We start from the raw sequence: 24,271 nt of genomic DNA, 5'->3' as shown, positions 1-24,271 counted from the left end.
AGAGGATATATGTGTAGGAGGGAAAAAAGAGAATGGGGAGACCAAAGTGGATACGGAAGAATGGAGTGAAGAAGATTTTGAGTAATTGTAGCCTGAACATGCATGAGGATGAGAGGCATGCAAGGCGCAGAATGAATTGGATTGATGTGGTATACTAGAGTTGACTTGTTGCCAGTGGACTGAACCAGGGATTGTGAAGCATCCAGGGTAAACCATGGAAAGGTCTGTAAGGCCTTCCTATGGTTTGGGAGCTATAGTTTCAAAGCACTGCACGACAGCTAGAGAATGGACAAGAGCAAATGTAGCCTTTCTTCATCTGTTCCTTATGCCACCTCAATGATGCAGGAAAAAGCAATCATGTATAAAAATACTTGTATCTTTTTATCATAAATATTCAACATTTCCTGTGCTAGTGTCAAGAACAGATGGCTGAGCCTTAGAAGGGGGAATCCTCACTTGGCTCCCTTCTCTGTTCCTTGTTTTGGAAAGTAAAACAAGAGTGGAGGATTTCCAGCCTCCCACCCCCAACTGTTTTAGTTGCATTCTATGACATGCAGGGAATACATGGGCAGTATACTTTCTCCCCTATTAATGTGTTTGATGACAGAGTGGCAGACAAAATAGGCTTTGTGTTAAATGATTTTTTTCAACTGTAGGTTACATGTACATTATTAAATGTATTTCCAACTTACGATACTTTCAACTTACAATGTGTTTCTCAGAACGTAATCCCATATATTTATATCATTATTCATTATACTTAATCGCCGTCTCCTGCGTTAGCAAGGTAGCACAAGGAAAAGAGAAGGAATGACCCAACCCACCCACATACACGTGTATATACATAAACGCCCACACATGCACATATACATATTTATACATTTCAAAGTATACATACATATACATGCACAGACATATACATACATGCACATTCACACTTGCTGCCTTCATCCATTCCCATCGCTACCCTGCCACACATGAAACAGCAACCCCCACCACTCCAGCGAGGTAATGCCAGAAAAAGAAAAAAAAAGGCCACATTCGTTCACACTCAGTCTCTAGCTGTCATGTGTAATGCACTGAATCCACAGCTCTCTTTCCATATCCAGGCCCTACAGACCTTTCCATGTGTATATATCATGTGTATATATGTGGGTGAGTGGATGGGTCTTTCTTCCTCTGTTTCCTGTTGCTACCTCACTAATTCGAGAAACAGCGATCAAGTATAACAAATAGGGTGGGGAAGGGGGCAAAGGTTCTGGGAGTGATGATGACTGTGTGGAAAGAAAGGACATTATCTCAGAGTGTGAAAATGGGTATGTTTGAAGGGACAGTAGTTCCACCAATATTATATGGTTGCAAGGCATGGGCTATAGATAGGGTTGTATGGAGGATGGTGGATGTGTTGCACATGAAATGTCTGAGGAGAGTATGTGGTGTGAGGTGGTTTGACTGAGCAAGTAATAAAAGGGTAAGGGGGATGCATGGAAATAAAAAGTGTGGTTGAGACAGCAGAAGAGGGTATGGTGAAATGGTTTGGACATATGAGAGAATGAGTGAGGAAAGGTTGATAAAGAGGATAAATATGTGAAAGGTGGAGGGAACAAGGAGAAGCAGAAGACCAAATTGGAGGTGGAAGGATGGAGTAAAATAGATTTTGAGCGATCAGGGCCTGAACATGCAGGAGGGTGAAAGGGGTACAGGGAATAGAGTGAATTGGAACAATGTGGTATACTGGGGTCAATGTACTGTCAATGGACTGAACCAGGGTATGTGAAATGTCTCAGGGTAAACCATGGAAAGGTCTGCAGGGCCTGGATGTGGATAAGGGAGTTGTGGTTTCAGTGCATTACAAATGACAGCTAGAGACAGTATGTATATGTTTATATGTTGATATGTATATGTATATGTATGGGCATGTATGTATATGAGTGGATGAGTCTTTCTTTGTCTGCTTCCTGGTGCTACCTCCCTGACGTGGTAGACAGCGATCAATACAAATAATAATAATAAATTTATCGTGTTCATGAGAAGGGCTTCAGCTGCCTGTGCTATCTCAGCTAACATGAAGAAAAAAGAATCAGTAATGTTTAGCAATAAGTGAAGATGGCCTGTGCTTCCTCACTGGAAATACTGAAGGTTGGGAGACCCCTTAACTTAATCATCCTCAAAATATCCAACATAATGTCTCTCACACTCATGGAACAAACAGCATAGAAGAGAAAAATGAGTCACCATTACCCTTTACCATAAGCATCACAGTCTAGCACAACTCTTTTCTTCAAAGATAGTAAATACTCACAGCCAGATTGTTTACACTTGTTGCTCCTCGCAACGATGACTGTTGAGGAAGTGTACCAAAAGGACTCATTACTGTGGATACAGCTCTTTTCAGCTTACTAGGTGATTTGTTGAAACTGAAGGCCCGACTGACTTTCCTACCTGTCCGACTAGCAAATCTGAAATGTGGATTGTGCAATAGCAGTAAATTTTTCTTAGAAAATACAAGCAATATTGTATATTTCTTAATAATATCCAATACCAGTTAGATCAATACAGGCAAATTAATTCTTAAAGGAAAATTTTTCCATCTTGTTAGTTATCTTCATGTACTCTACTTCTCACCTCACCTCACTCTCATCCTTCTTTTTCATCTTTTGTACCTTACTCTTAATTCCTGCAGCTTTATCTTGAACTCTTGTACATACAATTATGAAAATATTTAGGATAGAAGTGGAAAGAGAAGAAATGTAGGTGACAGTATGGAAAGTGGTAACTACAAAATAAGAAAAAAGATGAAGTGAATATTCTAAAAGACTGTTGAATGTGTTCAATGACAGTGGCAGATGTAGAGTTTGGGACAAAGTGTTACATACAGTGAGAAAGTCAAGACATACAGAGGATGCAGTGAAAGTTTTGAGTAATATGAAGTAAGTCAAAGCACCAGAAGTGCTCTGAATGAATATATGGGGTTAGACAAATGGATTTCTCAAGAGGATGACATTGCTGTTTACTAGGGAATCAGGATTATCTGATGTTTGTATGGTCAAAGAGTAGGTGTCTGTGAATTAAAGGAATGCATTTACAGCACACTTACATAAAATTAAGGAGACAAAAGTGAATGTTTGAATTAATGAGGCATAAGTCTATTCAGTGCATTTAGGAGGGTGTGTAGAAAAGTGGTGAATGAGGTGGTGGTGGAAATCAGAGAACACTTTACTGAGGAAGAACAAATTGGCTTTAAGTGAGGTAGTGTGTGGACCACGTGTGCGCTTTGAAGAATGGGGAGGAATACTTGAAGAAAGCAAATGGATTGTATGTGGCATTCATAGACCCACAGTAATATTAAGACGGTCAAAAAAGGGAGGCTACGTGAAAGATACTCCAAATATATGGGGTAAATGGAAAATTTCTAAATGAAGAAGAACTTTCATTGAGAGAGAGCAAGGCATGCATTAAGGACAGGTGGTGCCACCCTGGTTGCTTAGCACTTTTAGTGCTATTTGCATCAATGTCCCAAGTAGCAAGATGCTACTGGTGTCAAGCTATAAGCATAATTTTCCGCCACAACATGAATTCAGTATGCTCTGTAGACTCCACTGGCTAGCCAAGGATGGCAACCTAAACAAACATGAGTCACTGAAGCTACCTAAAAGCCATTGAAACCCACCAGTGACAACACTGGATGGTCAAATGTCTTCACTTGGGCCCTGCTGCCCCTACTTATGACTGGCCACTCCAGTAAATCTATAGGTTTTTCCTATACTGGGAGAAGTTAGGTCTTAATCTATAAGAAAAACAATGTTAACTTCTATTTTCTTGTACATCTATTCACAACAATAAAGATACTGTCACTTTTTACACACTAAGAGTATGCCAAAGAAATCAAATACACCGAAAGGGTTACTAGAAAGAGGCATTGGGGGTGTATCAATTCCATTCAATTATATAAACCCAGAACCCCTTTTACAGGTTTCTGCAGCTTAAAGCTTGATACATAATGAAACTGAACCCAACCAAATGTGAGGTAATGAGGATAGGAAAGTGTGAAAGAAGACCTCAATATGATTATATTCTACCTGGAAATTGGACGATACAGGAATGAAAATAGATATACTGGTTAGCAATAACGAGGCAAAGAATGAAAAGTTTAGACAAGAAAAAAAAACTGGATAGATACACAATAATAACTGAACAGTACAAATCAGCAATGAGAAACTAGATTATGAACTCTTTATCCAACATAATGCAATCAGAGATAATGAGATATCAGATAAAAAATAAAGAAAGCAACTGATTAGCTCTGAGAAAAGTTAGCTGTTGGTCTGGATGTAATTCCATCCATCTTCCTAAAGAAGACATAAGCAGCAGTATTAAAATCAATTACGTTACTTTACTTTTGAGGCAAAATCTGGACGAATGCAAAGCAGAAGACATCTACAAAATGGCATATGTAATACCTATAGTAAAAAATACATACTAAAACATCTGATCAAGAAAAAATACAGAAATGAAGGGCAACATGGATTTGTACATGTATAAAGGATGCAGAAATAACAAATAGGAGCATTAGGTAAGACCATTAGGTAGTAATAGTTGTTCAGAACATTAGGTAGGAGCCTCTGGAAACACTGCACTAAAACTGCCCTCTGCTAGCGGCCTGTTAAGGGTGAGGCACTAAAGGCTAAGAAGTGGCACTGGACTTCACCAGTTATTTTCAATAACTGGTGAAGTCCAGTGCCACTTCTTAGCCTTTGGCCAAGGTTAGCTCTTTGAGGGAGTTCCTGAAGGGAACAAGTGTCAGAGATAGATAGAAAAGTCAATTGGGAGGTATGTTTGAATGAAGAAAAGCTGGAGGAAGTGAAGTGTTTTAGATATCTGGGAGTGGATTTGGCAGCGGATGGAACCATGGAAGCGGAAGTGAATCATAGGGTGGGGGAGGGGGTGAAAGTTCTGGGAGCGTTGAAGAATGTGTGGAAGTCGAGAACATTATCTTGGAAAGCAAAAATGGGTATGTTAGAAGGAATAGTGGTTCCAACAATGTTATATGGTTGCGAGGCATGGGCTATGGATAGAGTTGTGCACAGGAGGGTGGATGTGCAGGAAATGAGATGTCTGAGGACAATATGTGGTGTGAGGTGGTTTGATCGAGTAAGTAATAATAGGGTAAGAGTGATGTGTGGTACTAAAAAAAGTGTGGTTGAGAGAGCAGAAGAGGGTGTTTTGAAATGGTTTGGTCACATGGAGGGAATGAGTGTGGAAAGATTGACAAAGAGGATATATGTGTCAGAGGTGGAGGGAATGAGGAGAAGTGGGAGACCAAATTGGAGGTGGAAAGATGGAGTGAAAAAGATTTTCAGTGATTGGGGCCTGAACATGCAGGAGGTGAAAGGCATGCAAAGAATAGAGTGAACTGGAACGATGTGGTATACCAGGGTCGATGTGCTGTTAATGGATTGAACCAGGGCATGTGAAGCGTCTGGAGTAAACCATGGAAAGTTCTGTGGGGCCTGGATGTGCAAAGGGAGCTGTGGTTTCTGTGCATTATTACATGACAGCTAGAGACTGAGTGTGAACGAATGTGGCCTTAGTTGTCTTTTCCTAGCACTACCTCGCGCACATTTGGAAGGGGGGGGGTTGTTATTTCATGTGTGGCGGGGTGGCGATGGGAATGAATAAAGGCAGACAGTATGAATCATGTACATGTGTATATATGTATATGTCTGTGTGTGTATATATATATGTATACCTTGAGATGTATAGGTATGTATATTTGCGTGTGTGGACGTGTTTGTATATACATGTGTATGTGGGTGGGTTGGGCCATTTCTTTCGTCTGTTTCCTTGCGCTACCTCGCCAACGCGGAAGACAGTGACAAAGCAAAATAAATAAAAGATAGAAAAGCATGCAAACCCAACTGTAAGCTGGTAGTCCACCATGACCTCTCTGCTGGTTTGACACCTGGCTTTGGTCAGCTAAATCTCTCTTCCTTGTCTTGTACCATAGGAACCAGAATACCACCTCCTCTCCTTCTATCCTCCCATCCCTCCTCTTTGTCATGGTTCCCTGCTCCTTACTATCCTTCTTGCCTATCCCTACCATAGCAGCATAAATGATGGAGCCACAAGCCATGCCTTTAGTTTACACGAAAAGTCAGCTGGAAGAGAACTGCTGTAGTGCTCTTGGCTCATAAGGGGTAATCTCAGTGATTATGTGTTGCAAGTCAGCTTATCCAAATGTAAGTCTTATCATTCATATGTTAGACTTATCAGTGTGTCAGCTCTTAAACCTGTACTTGGTGTCAGTTATTGAGCGCTGTAGTTAATGACAAGTGATGGATATTTGAGTACATGTACCTCATTTATGTAAGACTAATCTCTATCTAATATAGTACTTCAGTTTTACTGAGAATTTCCACGCATCTTCTTCATTAATATCTATATCTTGATTATTATCCCCATGGTTTATAACAAGAGGAAGAGAATGACACAATTCTCACTTCTCTAAGGTATTAAAAAAAAAAAAAAAAAAAAAAAAAAAAAAAAAAAATCTTACAAGTGAAAGTAACAAAGTAACAAGGCAATACTAATGGTAATCTTGGATGATTAGTCACTGAGATTTGATTCACATAAAATTCAAAGTAGCTGGATCAAAGGGTTTTTGACCAACATACAATTTAAAGTATTATCAAATGAACCCATGTCTGATGAGGGTATTCTATCAGGAGCAACACATGGAAAAGCCTTAATTTTCTTTAATGATATCACACATCTACAGAGGAGTATAAGAATACTCTAGGACTTTGATGATGACACTAGAATGTACAAAGATAATGACCACAGATATGCAAAAAGACTTATATACAATCTGCAAAAAGGCAAAAACGAACCTGAGAGAGTTTAATGAATACAAATTTGAGCATGTGTCATGGAATAATACACTACCATTGAGAATACAGAGGTGCAAAAGAAAAACTGATAGGATGTGACACAAATGTTAAAGATCTAGGATTCATCATGCTCAAGAAATTAGAATTCGGAGAGCATATTGAGAAGATGGTGCTACTGCATCAAGTAACATATGAGTAGTAATGATGATTAAAATTTCAATCAAAAGAGAAAACTCTCCATGGAACTGTTTAATATATACAAATGAAAAAAAAAAAACTGAATACTGTTATGTTGCAAGGTAATCAACCAAACTTGTTAAGAGAGAATTAAAAGCAATTAATCTATCATTCTCTCTATCCACCTAATTCTACCTATATTTTGCAAGCTACCTTATCACTATTGCTTTTATTTTCTACCTACATGGACTTAACTTTGACATCCATAAATAAGAAATGGGAGAAGTACTCCTTAATCTATCATTCTCTCTATATCCACCTAATTCTGCCTAAATTTTGCAAGGTACCTTATCTCTATTGCTTTTATTTTTTTTACCAATATGGACTTAAGTTTGACATCCATAAATAAGAAATGGGAGAAGTACTCCTTCATGTAAGCTCTATGCATACACCATCCTCAAATTTCTTCTACTCACTGGATATTTCAGTTTATCCCCAATTTTCCTCCCTTTATTGACTCTACTCACAGCCTCAGCTTTCTTACTACCATCCTTATTGAACCTTGTACCAAGATATTGGAGGTGGAAAGATGGAGTGAAGAAGATTTTGAGTGATCGGGGCCTGAACATGCAGGAGGGTGAGAGGCGGGCAAGGAATAGAGTGAATTGGATCGATGTGGTATACCGGGGTTGACGTGCTGTCAGTGGATTGAATCAGGGCATGTGAAGCATCTGGGGTAAACCATGGAAAGCTGTGTGGGGCCTGGATGTGGAAAGGGAGCAATGGTTTTGGGCATTATTGCATGACAGCTAGAGACTGAGTGTGAATGAATGAGGCCTTTGTTGTCTTTTCCTAGCGCTACCCCGCACACATGAGGGGGGGAGGGGGATGGTATTCCATGTGTGGCGCGGTGGCGATGGGAAAAAGGCAGACAGTGTGAATTGTGTGCATGGGTATATATGTATGTGTCTGTGTGTGTATATATATGTGTACATTGAGATGTATAGGTATGTATATTTGCGTGTGTGGACGTGTGTGTATATACATGTGTATGGGGGTGGGTTGGGCCATTTCTTTCGTCTGTTTCCTTGCGCTACCTCGCAAACGTGGGAGACAGCGACAAAGCAAAATATAAAAAAAAATATACCAAGATATTCATAGTTACCTACAACTTTCAGTTCTGCACTATACAAACTGTTGTATAGAATGTCTTACTTTTATTTGCACTCATTTTCAGTATCATCCCCCAAAATACTGTATGTCATCAAGGCAGCCTACTAATTTATCTACATCTTACTCTGATTTTGCTAATAATAGAGCATCATATGCATAAAGCAGTTACAGCAATAACCATTCATTTCTCCAAAGCAAGCTACTACTACAAAAAAATTACCCCACCTTACTCCCTTCTTTAATCCCCATCCATAAATATCAAAACCACAATAATATAACAGATGAAATCCCATCCTAAACCCTTTGACTACTACATTGATGGTACTTACATTTCTGTAATTCTTTACAATTACTTCAACTTTCAATGTATACGTACAGATTTCTCTTTCCAAAATAATACTGAACTCAATTCCAAATACCTGAGAGCTTTACTAAGTGCGTTGGTAAGGCTAACATCACTAGTCTCAATGTCCAGGTGGTGTGGGTCCATGGAGACAAGGAAATTTTCCTGAAATGAATTAAGAATATGAAAAGTTAAAATAACTTATTCAAGAGTACACCAAATTTAGGAAAAGTTTAAATTTCATGACACTGCATGCCTTTGTTTGCATATTCAAAAATATGATCTTAATAGTGTGCAAGACTATAAAAGCTTAGCTTTAAACTGTTTGAGAAAAGATGAAAAATGCATCAAGGTACATTACACCGAACTTTAATTATTTTATTCTGCACTTTCCCTTACTCTCTTATCATTAATCCTGTTCCCATTTACATTGGGTAGATGAAGCCATGCACCTTTTCTGGGTACCAGGTATAAAATATGGCAAAACTGATGCACCCATCTCCAATTTTTCATATAACTTTACACGGGACCATGAGAAACTCCACTGATGGTATATCACATGGTTGGAGAAGTCTAACTAAGTATATGTAAAGCAATGAGAATGGGTCATTGTGAAAGAAAGTCTCATTATGATCATCTATAAGGAAATAAGTAGCAGGAATCTTTGTGTGAGGAAGACTTGAGAGTCAACACTGTCCCTAACCTATCACCAGAGTCCCATCTCACAATAAATAAGGATACTACCTGTCTCCCATGGTACCTGATGGTACCATGTTTAAAAGCAGAGTTACAATGAAGGACCAGAAGCTTTAAATTTGCCTACAATGGAAGAGAGAAAAGTTAGGGGTGATCCGATCAAAACCTTTAAGTTTCTAAAACAGACTGATGATACTGACAGTGAACAGTTCTTTGGGAGAAGTAGGGACAGATCAATAAAAGGGCACAACATGAAACTTGTTAAAAAAGATGAGAAGAAATTCCTTTATAGTATAAGGCTAAGAAGTGATTGAATGGACTAAAAGGAATGAAGACACTGTTAATGCAGAAAGCATACAGAACTTTAAGTTGCCTAACTCCAAAACCATATAGAGAGAAAGAAGAAAGTGTACGAAATTGTGCTGTGGATATGGGGGGATAAAGACTGGAGGAAGTGAGGGAATTTAAGTATCTGTGAGCTGTCTTGGGTAAGCATGATGATATGGAAGGAGAGATAAGGAAGAGAGCAGTACAGGGTCCCTTAATAGAATTATGAAAGGTAGAGGTGTAAGTACAGAAAATAACAGAGGATTAAAGGACAGCATAGTCCTCCCAACCCTGACCTATGCAACTGAAACATGGGCATGGAATGAGGTACAGGGGTCAAGAATCCAAGCTGTGGAAATGAGCTATTTGAGAAAAGCATGTGGTGTGACTGGTTGGAATGAAGAAATAAAAGGGTGTACAAGAGATGTGGTATGGCAAGAAATGCAATGGGAATGAATTGTAGAGTGGTAGAATGGGTGAAACAAAATATTTTGAGGTGGTTTGGGCAAGTGGAAAGAATGCAAGACTGGGTGTTTACAAGGAGTGTATGATAATACAATCAAAGGGGTTGGTGTGAGTGGAAAACCACCTGTGACATAAGCAAACGGGATGGAGGAATATGAGGGAGAGAAACAGAGGAAGAATGCATGGAATGGTGTATGCGAAAGGAGACATGTATGGACAGGTATAAGTGGAGACTTTTTCAATGGCCACCCCTTGATGGGAGTTCCAAGAGGGAATGAGCATCAGAGAAACAGATAGCTAGATAACTGAGAATGTTCAAAAGGGTCCTATGAGTGTAAAACTCCCTTCTCATAAAGTACAAACAAGTAATATAGTACAAAATAGGTAATTACATCCACCCGTTTTGTACTTCTGCATTTTGGGTCCATAACTTGCATCCGAACAGCACCATCAGGACTACTATACCATCAAACACACTCAATTTCATCTTCACAGACAGTGACTTCTCTTTCCACATACTATGCAATGCACTCGGGATCTTTGCTCCCTCACCCACCCCATGGTTCACTTTGACTTCTATTGTTCCAACCTGTGCGATGTCCATTCCTATGTATCTATAACACCCCACTTTTACCAGGCCCTCTCCATTCAAACTCATACTCAAACCAAACTGTCTCACTCCCCTCTTAAACCTCACTATCTTATCTATATTTACATGAACTCTCAACTTCCTCCTTTCACTCATTCTCTCCCAAACTCATACAACAGTTTCTGCAATTTCTCATTCGAGCTTGCCACCAGAGCCGAGTCATCTGTAAACAGCAAATGACTAACTCCCAATCCCTTCAACCCCCAACTGACAGCATATATGCCCCTACCTCAAAGACCCTCACTTTCATCTCCTTCATCTTTCCATCCGCAGAGATTAAACAACAGTGGAAGCATAACCTAACCTTGAGGAAGACCTACAGTCACCTAGAACCACTTTCCTCTCTTCCTACTTGCACACTCATGATAAAAACTTAACTGCTTCAAGTACCCTTCTTTCCACACCATATATTCAAAACATCTTTCTTAAAGCACCTCTATTAACATTATCATGAACTTTCTCTGGATCCCTGGCACATACAAATCCAATGCTTTCTCTAAGTATTTCTAAAACAATGTCTTCAAACAAAAATCTTGGTCAACCATCCTCTACTACTCCGGAAGCCAGTGTTCCAACCTAATCTGACAATCTGCATTTGCCAAAACTATTTCAAATACCTATTCCATACAACTTATCAAGTGTGCTCAACAGACATTCGCTTTTGTCTTTTTTGTGGCTGTGGCACTATACATGGATTCCACCTATCCTCAGTCACCTTGCCTTGAGCCATGCATATACTGAGTCCTAATAAGCCAATCAACAACATAACTACCCTTCTTGAAAAACATCCACTTTGCCACAATTCAGCCTCTGCAAGGCTGTCACTACCTCTTCTCTTTTCACCAACCATGATTCTCTCACTCTGCATACCTCCATGTCCCAAGCACCCAACATTTGCCATCTAACACATTCAACAGTCCTTCTTAATACTCTCTCCATCTCCCCTTTACCTCTTCTCCATCTGTTACCACTTCCCCATCAGCTTCCCTCACTTACGTCCCTATCTATTCTTTTATTCTCCTTACACTATTCACCCCTTAATACATTTTCTTATTCTCCTTGATTTTGTCAGTACTCTCACCTCATCTCTTATCTAAGCTCTTTTTCAGCCTGTGCACCTTCCTCATCTTCCTGCTGCTTCCTCTTGTATGTCTCTCAATCACTCAAACTCCTTTCTTGCAGGTAATATCCACAAACCTATCTTTTCTCTTTCACAAACAACTTAACTTTCTTGTCCCCCTGCTCACAACACTTTCTCAACTGACTACACCTCACCTTCAACAAGCCATGTATTTTGAGCACAGCTTCCTTAAATGCCTCCCATTCTTTGCCTAATGCCCTAGTTTCATTTACTTTTACCTTTTGCCTTTCTTTATCCAAGCTTTCCAGATACTGACTCTTTTCCCAACTCACTTTCACCACCATCTTTTTGTCCACCATCACCATCACTTCCTCGTTTCCTAGAGACAGTACAAACTTATACCCTTACCTCCACCAAGGAGTGATCATGTATCACAATAGCTGCCCTTCTTAGCACATTTACATCTAAGCATCTCTCCTTTGCACATCCTCAGTGTGTCTAAGTGAAACATGAACTTTTTCACTTAAATAGGGCCTTCTTAAATTCTCACTCTGCACACACAACCAGGGAGATATGTTACCAGTACTACCTGCCTGGGTATTGGGAGGGATATTGAAATCTGCTTAGTGAGCCAGCACTTTAGTTGCACTCCTCTGACCTAGGTAACTGTCTTCTCTTTCTGCCTCACTAACATGTGGATTACTGGCATTCTCCACAAACATACAACCTCTCCTTGTCATATGTAACACCTGACAACACTTAACTCACACAGCTCATTCTTCATAACTCTAGATTTTCCAGTGGTGAGCACTATGAGCTAGCCCTGCCTTTCGGCACAGTGGTAGGAGCAATAGATAGAAGTAGTAGGCAGGAACATTTAGGTGGAAGCATCAGGTAGAAAAATTAGGTAGAAGTAGACAGTAGGTGCATTAGATATAAGTAGTCATAGGGAACATTAGGTAGGAGCCTCTGCAAACACTCCACTAGACTTGCCCTCTGCCAGTGGCCTGTTAAGGGTGAGGCACTAAAGGCAAGGCAGCACTATAGTTCTTTAGTTACGGAGACTGTTACCACGACCACCCCTTAAAGGGAGTTCCAGCTGGAAAGGGCATCAGAGATACCGATTGACAGATAGCTAGAAACCAACATCTCCATTTGCAACACAAAACTCTGCTATTGCATTTGATCCTACAGCATTCCTCTGGTATACTCACTGAATATTTTTTTGACCATAAACAATTTTCTCAGTGCATCTAAAATTTCTAATTCTAACAGATGGTCTGACATTGAAAGGTCCATTCAATAGTGTGCACTAACTGTAGATGACAGTGGCAACCAACTAGACACAAGCCATTTAGCAATAGATAATAGTAGTGTAGTTTTGTTGGTACATGTGGGTTCATCAATTTCTATTTTGGCAAGTCCCATAATGCTGCATATTTGAACTGTTATCTAACTCATCACTGGTCTCACACAGGTGTCAGTGAAAAAAAAAATCCTAAGATGAAAGACAAGGCAAATCCTTTTATTACTGTACTTATATGGATCAGTGAAGCCAAAACTCTAATTCTTATTCACACTAGTTATCGTCAAAATTATAATATGACAAGGGGTCATAGGGATAAATTAATATCTTATAGTCTTCCAAATTATGCAAATGGTTGGCACATGCTGGTTCATCCACTTTCTGCTAAATACCATTTTCTGGTAGACCTGAAGAACCACCTAACTCCTCTTTGGTCTCACAATGGAGTCAGTACAAGAAAGATGCAAATGTGACACGGAGGACAAATCCTTTCATTGCAGCACTAAATTTTCAAGGGTATCTGATTCCAAAAATATATTTCTTACTCAAATTGCACTTCTTTCTTATGAAATCATAATGTAACAAAGGGACACATGCATTCTTCTTTATTACAGTCATTATGTAACAAAGGGAAACACGCTACTTATATATCCAATAATCTTCCATACTAGGAACATATCTACTCACATTCATAAGATGGTATATTAATAATCTACTCTGAATGTTCCTGCCTGACCAATTCCTACAGTTCTAAGGTTCAGGTCAAATGGCAAAACTTAAAATCTATGCTGAAGAATTTAACCAGCTGGTTTTCTTATCATGTACATGAAGTTGTTTACTACCTATCATAACTAAGAAAACTGAGAGTAAAGCAGAAACAAAGACTATCAAAGAAAGGGTAAAACAGAGTAGGAGTGAGGCAAGAGAAAGGCAAGAAGGGAAAAAGAAATAACAATCCCTTAAAAACAATGTTGGTTCGGAATGTGAAGCACCTTACCACATGGTTTAATTATCAAAGCAACAAAACAACCATCAAAGGAGAATGGAGAAAAGCTGCTCTTCTACTTGAATTTGAACTGGGTATCAAGGCCTACACTTATTCACAGTGATTATACTAAAACATAAAGGAATCATCCTGTGATAATGCCAGCTACCCCAACATTCATTCACGGCAAACTAAAAGTAAAATATAATGGTAGCATTTCTACTCATCTGGACACATAATTCATACTACATACCAAAGGAGTAAAGAATACCACATACCTAAAAAATAAAGTATCACATGCAAAATATATTCTGAAACCTATACATCGAGTACTGGAATTCATTTAGATTCCAGTGAAAAGATAAAAAAGTTTCAATCTAATATGGATGAATTCAGGATGACTTGACCTACAAAATATTCACAATATCAACACACTTACCTCATCATTTCTACAAACAATGTTCAAAACAGTTCGACATAAGTTCTTAAGAAAGCTTGACTTGTTGATATCATCTGGTAGCAGGGTAAATGTTAGGAGACGCTCCTGGTTACTACGTACAATCAGGGCAAAAACATTATGGCAGTCTGTTGGAAAACCATAGCAAACTGGGTCAACAAAAATTCACACATGGGCTAAAGCTGAATTACTCAAATACACCAATTCTTTGTTTTTTTCACAATTCACGAAAATGAGAACAACAACATTTCTTTCTATTAAAGACCTAATTGTTCTTCCCACAAGACAGTATAAAAAAGTTCTTTTTTACAAAGTATGGGAAGTAAAGGCAAGTGTCCTGGAAAGAAAGGCAGGTCAAGAGGTAGGATCCCCAACCTTTATCAACTAGCTGGCCTCTTTACTAGCTAGTAATCAGTGACTGACCACAATTTTCAAAAGAGGTAATTATGCATAATATGTCAAAAAATACTTTAAAAGATTTAAACACAATAAAGGTAAACATAAATGCAGAACTAAATTGTACATTAAAGTATACATAAAAATTGAACTTGTACAATATGAGGGTGTTCAAAAAATCAAATATAACCCTGTCTTTTTTCAGTATCAAATGTGGCATATCAAAAAAGGACAACTAAAAAGCAGACATATTATTATAATACCATAGTAAAATTCCATCAAAATACCTCGCCCTTCTCCAGAGTCTTTACCTCTTTTGCTTATCTCTGTTTCTTGTTTATCCAAACTTGGTCACCTTCTCAAGCCTGTGAGCTGCATATTACATATTTTTGTAAGCTGTTCTTCTTGCTGACCTCACGTAACCAAATTAAAGAGGGTTGTAGCCCTCTGTTCTAGTATGTCAGCGAGGTAGCACCAGGAAACAAATGAAGAAAGACCCATCTACTCATATAGACACACACACATATTTTTCTATCATTATTATACTTAGTCGCTGTCTCCCGTGTCAGCAAGGTAGCGCAAGGAAACAGATGAAAGAATGGCCCAACCCACCTACATACACACGTATATACATAAACGCCCACACATGCACATATACATACCTACACATTTCAACATATACATACATATACATACATACACAAGTACATATTCATACTTGCTGCCTTCATCCATTCCTGTAGCTACCCCGCCACACATGAAATGACACCCCTCTCCCCCCGCACGTGCAACGTAGCACTAGGAAAAGACAACATAGACGACATTCGTTCACACTCAGTCTCTAGCTGTCATGTGTAATGCACTGAAACCACAGCTCCCTTTCCAACTCCAGGCCCCATAAAACTTTCCATGGTTTACTCAAGACGCTTCACATGCCCTGGTTCAATCCACTGACAGCAAGTCGACCCCAGTATATCACATCATTCCAATTCACTGTTACTTGTACGCCTTTCACCCTCCTGTATGTTCAGGCCCCGATCGCTCAATATCTTTTTCACTCCATCCTTCCACCTCCAATTTAGTCTCCCACTTCTCCTCATTCCTCTACCTGATACATATATCCTCTTTATCAATCTTTCCTCTCTCATTCTCTCCATGTGACCAAACCATTTCAATACACCCTCTTCTGCTCTCTCAACCACACTCATTACATTACCATACATCTCTCTTACCCTTTCATATATACACCCTAGCCTGAGCAAGGTACCCATTTTATTGACCAACCTCTAGGGGTGGATGAACAGCTGGGTCGACTGGACTGACTGCCATAACCAAGATTCGAACCTATGTGCTTGACCCTAGGCAGCCCATGAATGTGTGAGTCAGGAATGCCAACTGCTACACCTACTAAACCCAGCATATTGTGGACCTGACTCTTATTTAGACCACTGCATTTATGCACATTCACTTTTCAAACTATAGATTAAACAACCAAGATAACACCAAACATCCTAGATGCAAATCCTGCTTCAACAGAAGTCACTAACCCTCCTCTCTTCTTATTCACAAACATGCCTTTCTCTACTGAAGATTCTTCACCACATTTAGTAATCTTCAATTCACTCTATATATTTGAAGCACCTTCCAAACTGCTCCTCTGTCATCCCTGTTACACTTTATGAAGAAAAATATATACCACATACAATTACAGTAACTCCCTTTCTCCAAGTTTTTCTAAAAAAGAAAAAAAAAATAAAGGCAAACACTGGGCCCACAACCTGTATTTATCACCAATCACATACTAGGTGAATGCAACCACCTTCAAGCTCACACCTCTCATATACATCTTACCAGGTATACTCATAATCTTATACTTCTGTAGTATAAGAGAGAGAGAGAGAGAGAGAGAGAGAGAGAGAGAGAGAGAGAGAGAGAGAGAGAGAGAGAGAGAGAGAGAGAGAGAGAGAGAGGAGAGAGAGAGGAGAGAGAGAGAGAGAGAGAGAGAGAGAGAGAGAGAGAGAGAGAGAGAGAGAGAGAGAGAGAGAGAGAGATGCACTTTCATTTACTTCTGCTATACTTCATCCAATGCAAAGCTTTTGATATCTTTTTTCTTTACACCATGTCATTTGCCTTGACTCTCACACTCTGCATGTCAGGTCAGCCCAAACATATCAAATCCATCACCCCTGCTGTATAACATATTAAGCAGTCCCTCAAAATACTGAAGAAAAGTACTTTTAACACATAAGCAAATAAAGACTTTAGCCTTAACTTGACCAGGGAATAATTCCATCCACTATGCAGGTGTTTTAAAAACTAATGTTTCTCATAAACTAACCTTCAGTTTCTCGAATATCAACAATTCTCTTGATATGAGCTAAGTTCATCATCTCAAGGTGTTTGTATGTCTTGATAGATTTAAGAGAATGCAGGTTGGCTCTGCCTGGACTTTTTATACTATTATATTTACTTTTCTTCTTGCATATCTGTAAATACAACTTTATTAGCTTGAAAAATCATAGCACTCCATAAGTTTTCAAACCATAATCAAGTACTAAAATATGTCAATCCATATCAGTATGTTCATAAGAAAAAAAAATAAAAAACAGAAAATGAAATGTTACATGATTTAATCAAACTCAGTTAGAAATCTTCAATTGCTAAAATTGCAACTCACAAAGAATCTGTTTCAGACATTCCAGTCACTGCTAAAACACTGCTATACATTCTGTTAATGTGACACACAGGCACATGTGAATCCTGGATAAATTAGTTAACATGACAGTTTTGTGAACCCTATATCAGCTGATATGATCCTTTGTTTGAGACAGCAACAATGAATAATACTGTCCACAATTCAAATTACTACAGATCATAATTCAAAACAATAGGTAGAGAGATTATACAAAATGTTGTTAACCTAACTTCTGTCACAATCAGGTGGCTCCAGCCTTCCTCACATTAGTCCAGGTTGGAGATTTAGAGCGAGGAAATAATTATTCAATTGGTGCATTCCAACAATCCCAGGCACCTCACAATGAGCCATATATATAGACTGAAATTCCTAACTAAACAACACTGTCACTCCCTTTCTTAAGAAACAGCTGCAATACCATCCACTCCTGATGCCTTGCCACATGACTTTCAAAACCTCTCTCCCCCTCACCAAGACACTTTTCATGTCTCTCTCACTTAGCATTACTCCCCAGTACAATTACCCTACATCTCCCACTGCATGATCAAAATAATTACTCCATCTCCTTCTCACCTCATTGCTACCTATGGCCACTTCCCCTTTTGACCCTTTCACTGATATCTTTATTTGTTCTCTCGTTTTTCTCACACTATCAATCTCCTTCCAGAACATCTTAATTTCTCGGAGGTTTACTGATAATCTCTCAACACAACTTTCATTTGTACTCTTTTTCAACCTCTACATCTTACTCTTGATCTCCTGCCACTTCTTGTACCTCTTCCAAACATTTGCACTCCTCTGTAATTACTGCACATACACCTCTCCTTTCTTTTTCATTGGCAACTTTACTTCATCATCCAACCACTCGCCACCCTTTTCCACCTGCCCACCTCCCACTTTCTGCATGCCACACAATTCTCTTGTACATGCAGCAGTGCTTCCCTTTATATCTCCCATTCCTCACCCAATCCCCTTGCTCAGTTTACTCTCACCTTCTGCCATTCTACTCATAATCTCTTTTGGTATTTCCTAACACAAGTCTCTTTTCCAAGCTCCCTTAGTTTCACCACCTCTTCTCACTCATATTGTTTCCTCTTTTCTGAAGAGCCCTACTAATCTTCACCCTTACCAGTATGTTTAAAGAAAGGAGCCTGGATTTTCTGGCTCTGAGTGAAATAAAGCTATTGGGTAAATGTGAAGAATGGTTTGGGAATGTCTTCAGGACAAAGTCAGAGGTTGGTGTGTGGGCAAGAGCTAAGGAAGAAGCAGCATTAATGATTAAGCAGTTGTGGTAATGTGTGAGAGTATAGGGAAGTGAACTGCAGAGTAATGTGGGCAAAAATAAAATTGGGCTGCAAGGGATGGATAATTAATATTAACTTGAGAGGTGAGTGTTTGATGGGAAGAGGGGATTAGTGGATTACATACTAACTGATAAGAGTGCAAAAGAGAGGCAGCTAGTGGGTTGTCTGGTGATTGTTTATGGCCAAAAAGAAAAAAAAAAGATGGTAGGCAATGAAAAAGTATCCTAAAGGACACCACTGGTGACATGGTAAGAGGGAAATGTTGCTCCATGAGCAACTACCACAATGGAATGACTGGAGAGAAATTTATACATCTGAGAACAGTGATGAGCAGGAAAACTACAGGAAGGAAGTCTAGTAAGCAAAATCTAAAATCCTTGAACATTTACTTTGATACTAGTACACTAATTCCCATGTAGTGAGGTAGTGCTAGGAGCAGACGAAAAACAACCTTATTTTGTTCACATCCACTCTCTAGCTCTAATGCAAAATGCACCAAAACTAGGATCCCATATCCAAATTCAAACCCAAAAAACCTTTTCAAGATTTCTCCTGACCGTTTCATATGCCATTTCAGCCCACTGACAACACATCACCCCCAGTGTACCACATCACTCCAATTCACAATATTGTATGTCCAGCAAGTTCAGGCCTCTGGAACTAAAAACCTTTTACTCCATCCTTTAATCTCTACCTTGGCCTTTCCCTATCCTTCTAACACATGGACAAATATCCTCTTAGCCAGTCTCTCTTCATTTGTCCCCTCCATATGTTCAAACCATTTAAGTTTACTACCACATCTTTCTCTTTCACTTCCATTCCCTTAAAAATCAACCCTCCTCACATCACATACTGTTACCATGGATTTCATTTCCAGCAAAGCTATTCTCTCTGTTCTTTTGTGTACAGGACCCACAACTCATGCCCATACAATGTCAAACATGCTAAATTTTGCCCTTAAAGACAATGACCTCTTTTTCCTTACATTCCTCACTACACACAGAACCTTTGCTCCTTCACCCACCCAATGGTTCACTTTATCCTCCAATTAAATATGAACATAAACTGTGATAAATTAACATAATGTAACTATCACTTATTTTGTTCAGGCATTATTTTAGCAACATTTAGTTATCAGTTTACCACACTTCAGTACTCAAGTAAAGTCCATTTGGAAATACTGTATTACTAGTAATGGTATGTTTTCTTAGTAAACTTTTCTGTCCTTAAGTATAATGGCTTACACACACAAAAAAAAGGGGGAGGAACAAATCCCATGTTGTGAGGCCAGAAGAAAGAAAAAAGGGGGGGTGGGATCCTCTCCTAACAAGGGATATCACATGTATGTACTTAGTCAAGAAAAAAATTCGAGTATTAAATCTTTTAAAGGTACAGGGTACCTGCACCCAACAGATATCAATCACATTTGCATACAGGATTCCAAGCCCACAATACCTAATAATTCTACAGGAAGGTCAAAATCAATATACAGTTGAATACAATAACATGCTGCTGAAAGTTGTGACAGAACTTGGGATTCTTATCAGAAAATGAGTCCAGATTCATCCTTGGATCCAAATATTTTCTACGTATAGGATATACATTTACCTTCAAAAGTATAAGATGGTAATGCACTCACAAAGGTACTAGTACTGACATTCAATTACTTAAAGGAGTCTGTAGCAAAGAGTTTGTCTTATCATACAACAGGGAAACTTCAGTCTAATCTCAAAATCCTAATAAGATTAACAGACATACTCTGCAATTTATGTAACAAGCCAGTCACTCTGCAACAAGAAATACCCCAAACTAAGCTGGTGCAAGAGATGATGTAACTCAAAAAGAAATGAAACAAATTAAGTTCAAATTTGCATCTCCCATGAGGATCTTTTGTATAAAGTTCTGATATGAAAAAAGTGGTCGCACCTTATTTCATCACATTATCACAAACCATCCATGGCTGAAACTTTTATCCCTTGAAAAACATCAGTGTCTTCCAAATTATTACAAAAAGTATGAAAACAGCTGATGCCACTAAATAGTGAAATAAGTCAAAACTGCAAAACAGTTTAATCCGCATGCTTTGTTAAACTGACAAAATAATGTCAGTAAGAATTTGACCATCATTATTCCCTGTATAGAGATTTTACATAACGATTCCAACAACCTGAAAGGTAACCTAAAGCCATGAACCCATATCTTAACATTAAGCTGTGAAAATTACTACTTGTTGGCAAAATGACACCATAAAAGAAAATAAAACCTACAGATAATTCTCTAAAACTCCATGGCAAATATAGTCAGCCACTTTACTTATCAATTCATAATAGATACCACACAATCTACTCAAAAATTCAAACATGAAGAAAGTTTACATATTACAAAAGTTATTTTCAAAAATTATGATGGAACATGGAAATGACAAGGTTGGAAGCAACAATTCAAAGAGCACATCCTATTCAATAGACTGAAATCTTGGAGAAATGTATATAAAACTGCTTTACAATATAAACAGAAACAGTGGACAGTTTTGGATAAGGTCTTTCAATTCGTAAAGCAAACGAGAGCAAAAACTGAAGATTTCATCTATCTATGAGTCATGAGCAGTAACTTTCTTTCTTTCATACTATACGCCATTTCCCGCATTAGCGAGGTAGCGTTAAGAACAGAGGACTGGGCCTCTGAGGGAACGAGCAGTAACAAACTATAAAAAAAAAATGAAGTCACCATCACTTACTTCTAGTACGTCATTGAATAGGAACAGGGTAAGAGTATCACCTCGACCACTGCAGCTGTCACTCAGCTCAGTCACATCCACCTTACTCATGTACATACGATGAGATGCTACCAGATTTGGCTGAAAATAATCCAAAATTCAAATAAGCAACTGAAATTTGAACATATTCTTATCAAAGTTCATCAACGCTTTCCCACCCCATATCTTAATGCGTGTCAGTGGTTTCATTTTTCACTTGATCTACTGTCACTTTCTCTTGTAATCCTCTCAAACACTTGCACTCCTTTCCTGCAGATATCATCCAAACACCTTCTTTCTATCTTACTAGTTAATAAACTTTCTCATTCCACCCATTCTCAAATGTCCACACCCCACCTTTCAAATGTCTTACACTTCATCTGCACATGTAACCACTGCTTTCCTACATACCTTCCACTCTTGTTTTATCTACTTTCACCCTACGCTACTCTTCACTAAATCTCTCTTGATATCTCTGGAAATAGACCCTTTTCATGATCTATATCTTTAATCACTTAGTTTGCAAAACTTATTTCCTCTCTTTTTCCACTACAAAATTTCATATTCACCTCCAGAAAGAAATAATCAAGCATTCCACCTGCTGCCCTCCACAGCATACTCACATCCATCATCATCTTCATATTCTTTTTTTCAAGCTGAGACAAGCAAGGAAAACTGAGGCCCAAATCAAGGCCATCCCATTAATACCATAAATATATATAACCTTACCTGAGTCAGGTACCCATCTTAATGACCAACCTCTTGGAGTGACTGAACAGCTGGGTTGACTGTGGACTGACAACCACAACCTGGCTTTGAACCCATGCAGTCAACCCTGGGCAGCCCATGAATGCATCACACTCAGGAACGCTAACCACTACACCACAGTAGTCCAAAAGTACACAAATCAATTATGTTTGTTGATCCCAAACCCCACACATCAATGTATACTTGTGAAGATAACTCTTTTAAGCCAAGTATTCCCCACCAACATCCCTCCTTCAGTGCACATCTTAAAAAGCTCTTCCTAATCTTCATTCACATGTGTGACCCTATGCCACAAAATATACCTGTAACCCCAACTGGCACATCACCCTTGCATCAAACCTTTCAAAGCATCCCCTTAGCTCCTTATAAAAAGGACTCCTTTCACCTTCATTCCATTAACTAAGTCATCCCATCTCCTGTTGTCAAATTTCATTCTAACCCCCAATAATGTTGGTCTCACTTCCTCAAACTTTTCAACTTAGTTCTACAGCTCTTCCTTAATCAAAAAATGCCATCATCCCCTCCTTCATTCTTGCCGTCCAAGCAACCTGGACTTGATCCCCACTTCCCTTCGACTAAGTTTCATCTAAGTCTGTTTCATTAGACACAGTAGGTATTTCTCTCTTCTCATCCAAGTTACAATGAAGCACATTAAAAATCCAGCCAGGGCCTCCAGGGACATAACCTTGGCACCTTCAGTTTCTGTATGTAGAAATATAATACAAAACAGGAAGGTTTCCAGCCCCCTACTTCCACCCCTAATGACATGAGGAGATGGATGAGTAGGAAAAATAATAGTGCAGATGTGGATAAAGTAGTTGTAAATAAAGTGGAAGGTATCATTTACACATAATGATATTAAAATGAATGAGCTGGACTAAAAGACATTTCTATACTGAATCAAAGACTTACAGGGCACATCTCTATGTCATTATGTATTTCAAATAATTTCAGTTTAGCCTCAGTCTTCCGCTTGTCATCATTGATGAAGGTCATTACAGATTTGATTTTATCCAGGGCTTGTTCTAAAGCTGTGTGGTCTTGAGAAGTTTTCTCAGTGTGTTTTAGGATGTCTGTTAAAAAAATAAAAAACAGGTTAAAGTCTCATTCCACACATGCTTTAGCAGAGAAAATAGTAGTCTGTGTATCTATCTATGACCATCATGACTTTGTCTGTTATACGAACAATAGCTAAATAACAAATGCTTATATCTTATAACACTGGTCAACAACTAATTTTCATCACACATAGCTTGTGGTGTCAAAGATTGTAAACAATGTAGTTTTGGATGCTGATTTCGGAAAAACAATCATTTTTCTTGTATCACGTCTCAAGGAGAGCTAAATGATTCGGTCTAAGATTTGGCACTGCCTAAAGATAAAGTTGAACTTTTAGCACCTCGTCTAAAAGAAAAATGTCTGCCTAAGAAGGCTGCTCACATAACATATTCCAGGAAAAGGTGTCAGACTCTTACTTCGCATTTTTCCATGGGTGGGCCACTCTGTTTTTGCAACAACAGTGATGCATTATTCCACTGCTTATCCCAAGAGCATGATCCCTCTCAATGGCATTTGTTCATCGACTTATCTAAGAGAAGTCTGAAAGTGGTGCTGCTCCAAAATGGGAACAAGAAACCCTTCATTCTTGTAGGGCATTCATGCACATGAGTGTAGCATGAGAACTTGCAGGCACTCCTAGATGCCATAAAATATGAAAATTACACCTGGAAAATATGTGGGGACTTGAAAGCAATCAGCATGCTGATGGGAATGCTGTCAGGAGTCATGAAATTTTTTACGACTC

The 24,271-nt window shown here is 38.8% G+C and overlaps 1 protein-coding gene across 1 annotated transcript in view; it reads right to left on the bottom strand.

The window, feature by feature from the left end:
• LOC139752259 (protein ECT2-like) overlaps nucleotides 1-24,271 on the bottom strand; it is a 73,603-nt gene that overhangs the window by 6,194 nt on the left and 43,138 nt on the right. The window contains exons 14-19 of the mRNA XM_071668291.1: nucleotides 23,380-23,540; nucleotides 21,682-21,801; nucleotides 17,284-17,431; nucleotides 14,532-14,677; nucleotides 8,660-8,748; nucleotides 2,303-2,459 (exon numbers count right to left, since the gene is read on the bottom strand). Of these exons, the coding sequence (XP_071524392.1) occupies nucleotides 2,303-2,459; nucleotides 8,660-8,748; nucleotides 14,532-14,677; nucleotides 17,284-17,431; nucleotides 21,682-21,801; nucleotides 23,380-23,540 (821 nt within the window). The remainder of the gene's footprint in view (nucleotides 1-2,302; nucleotides 2,460-8,659; nucleotides 8,749-14,531; nucleotides 14,678-17,283; nucleotides 17,432-21,681; nucleotides 21,802-23,379; nucleotides 23,541-24,271) is intronic.

The sequence above is a fragment of the Panulirus ornatus genome, chromosome 12 (genome assembly GCF_036320965.1).
Source record: "Panulirus ornatus isolate Po-2019 chromosome 12, ASM3632096v1, whole genome shotgun sequence".
Classification (NCBI taxonomy): domain Eukaryota; kingdom Metazoa; phylum Arthropoda; class Malacostraca; order Decapoda; family Palinuridae; genus Panulirus; species Panulirus ornatus.
This window is presented reverse-complemented; position numbering and strand designations above follow the sequence as displayed.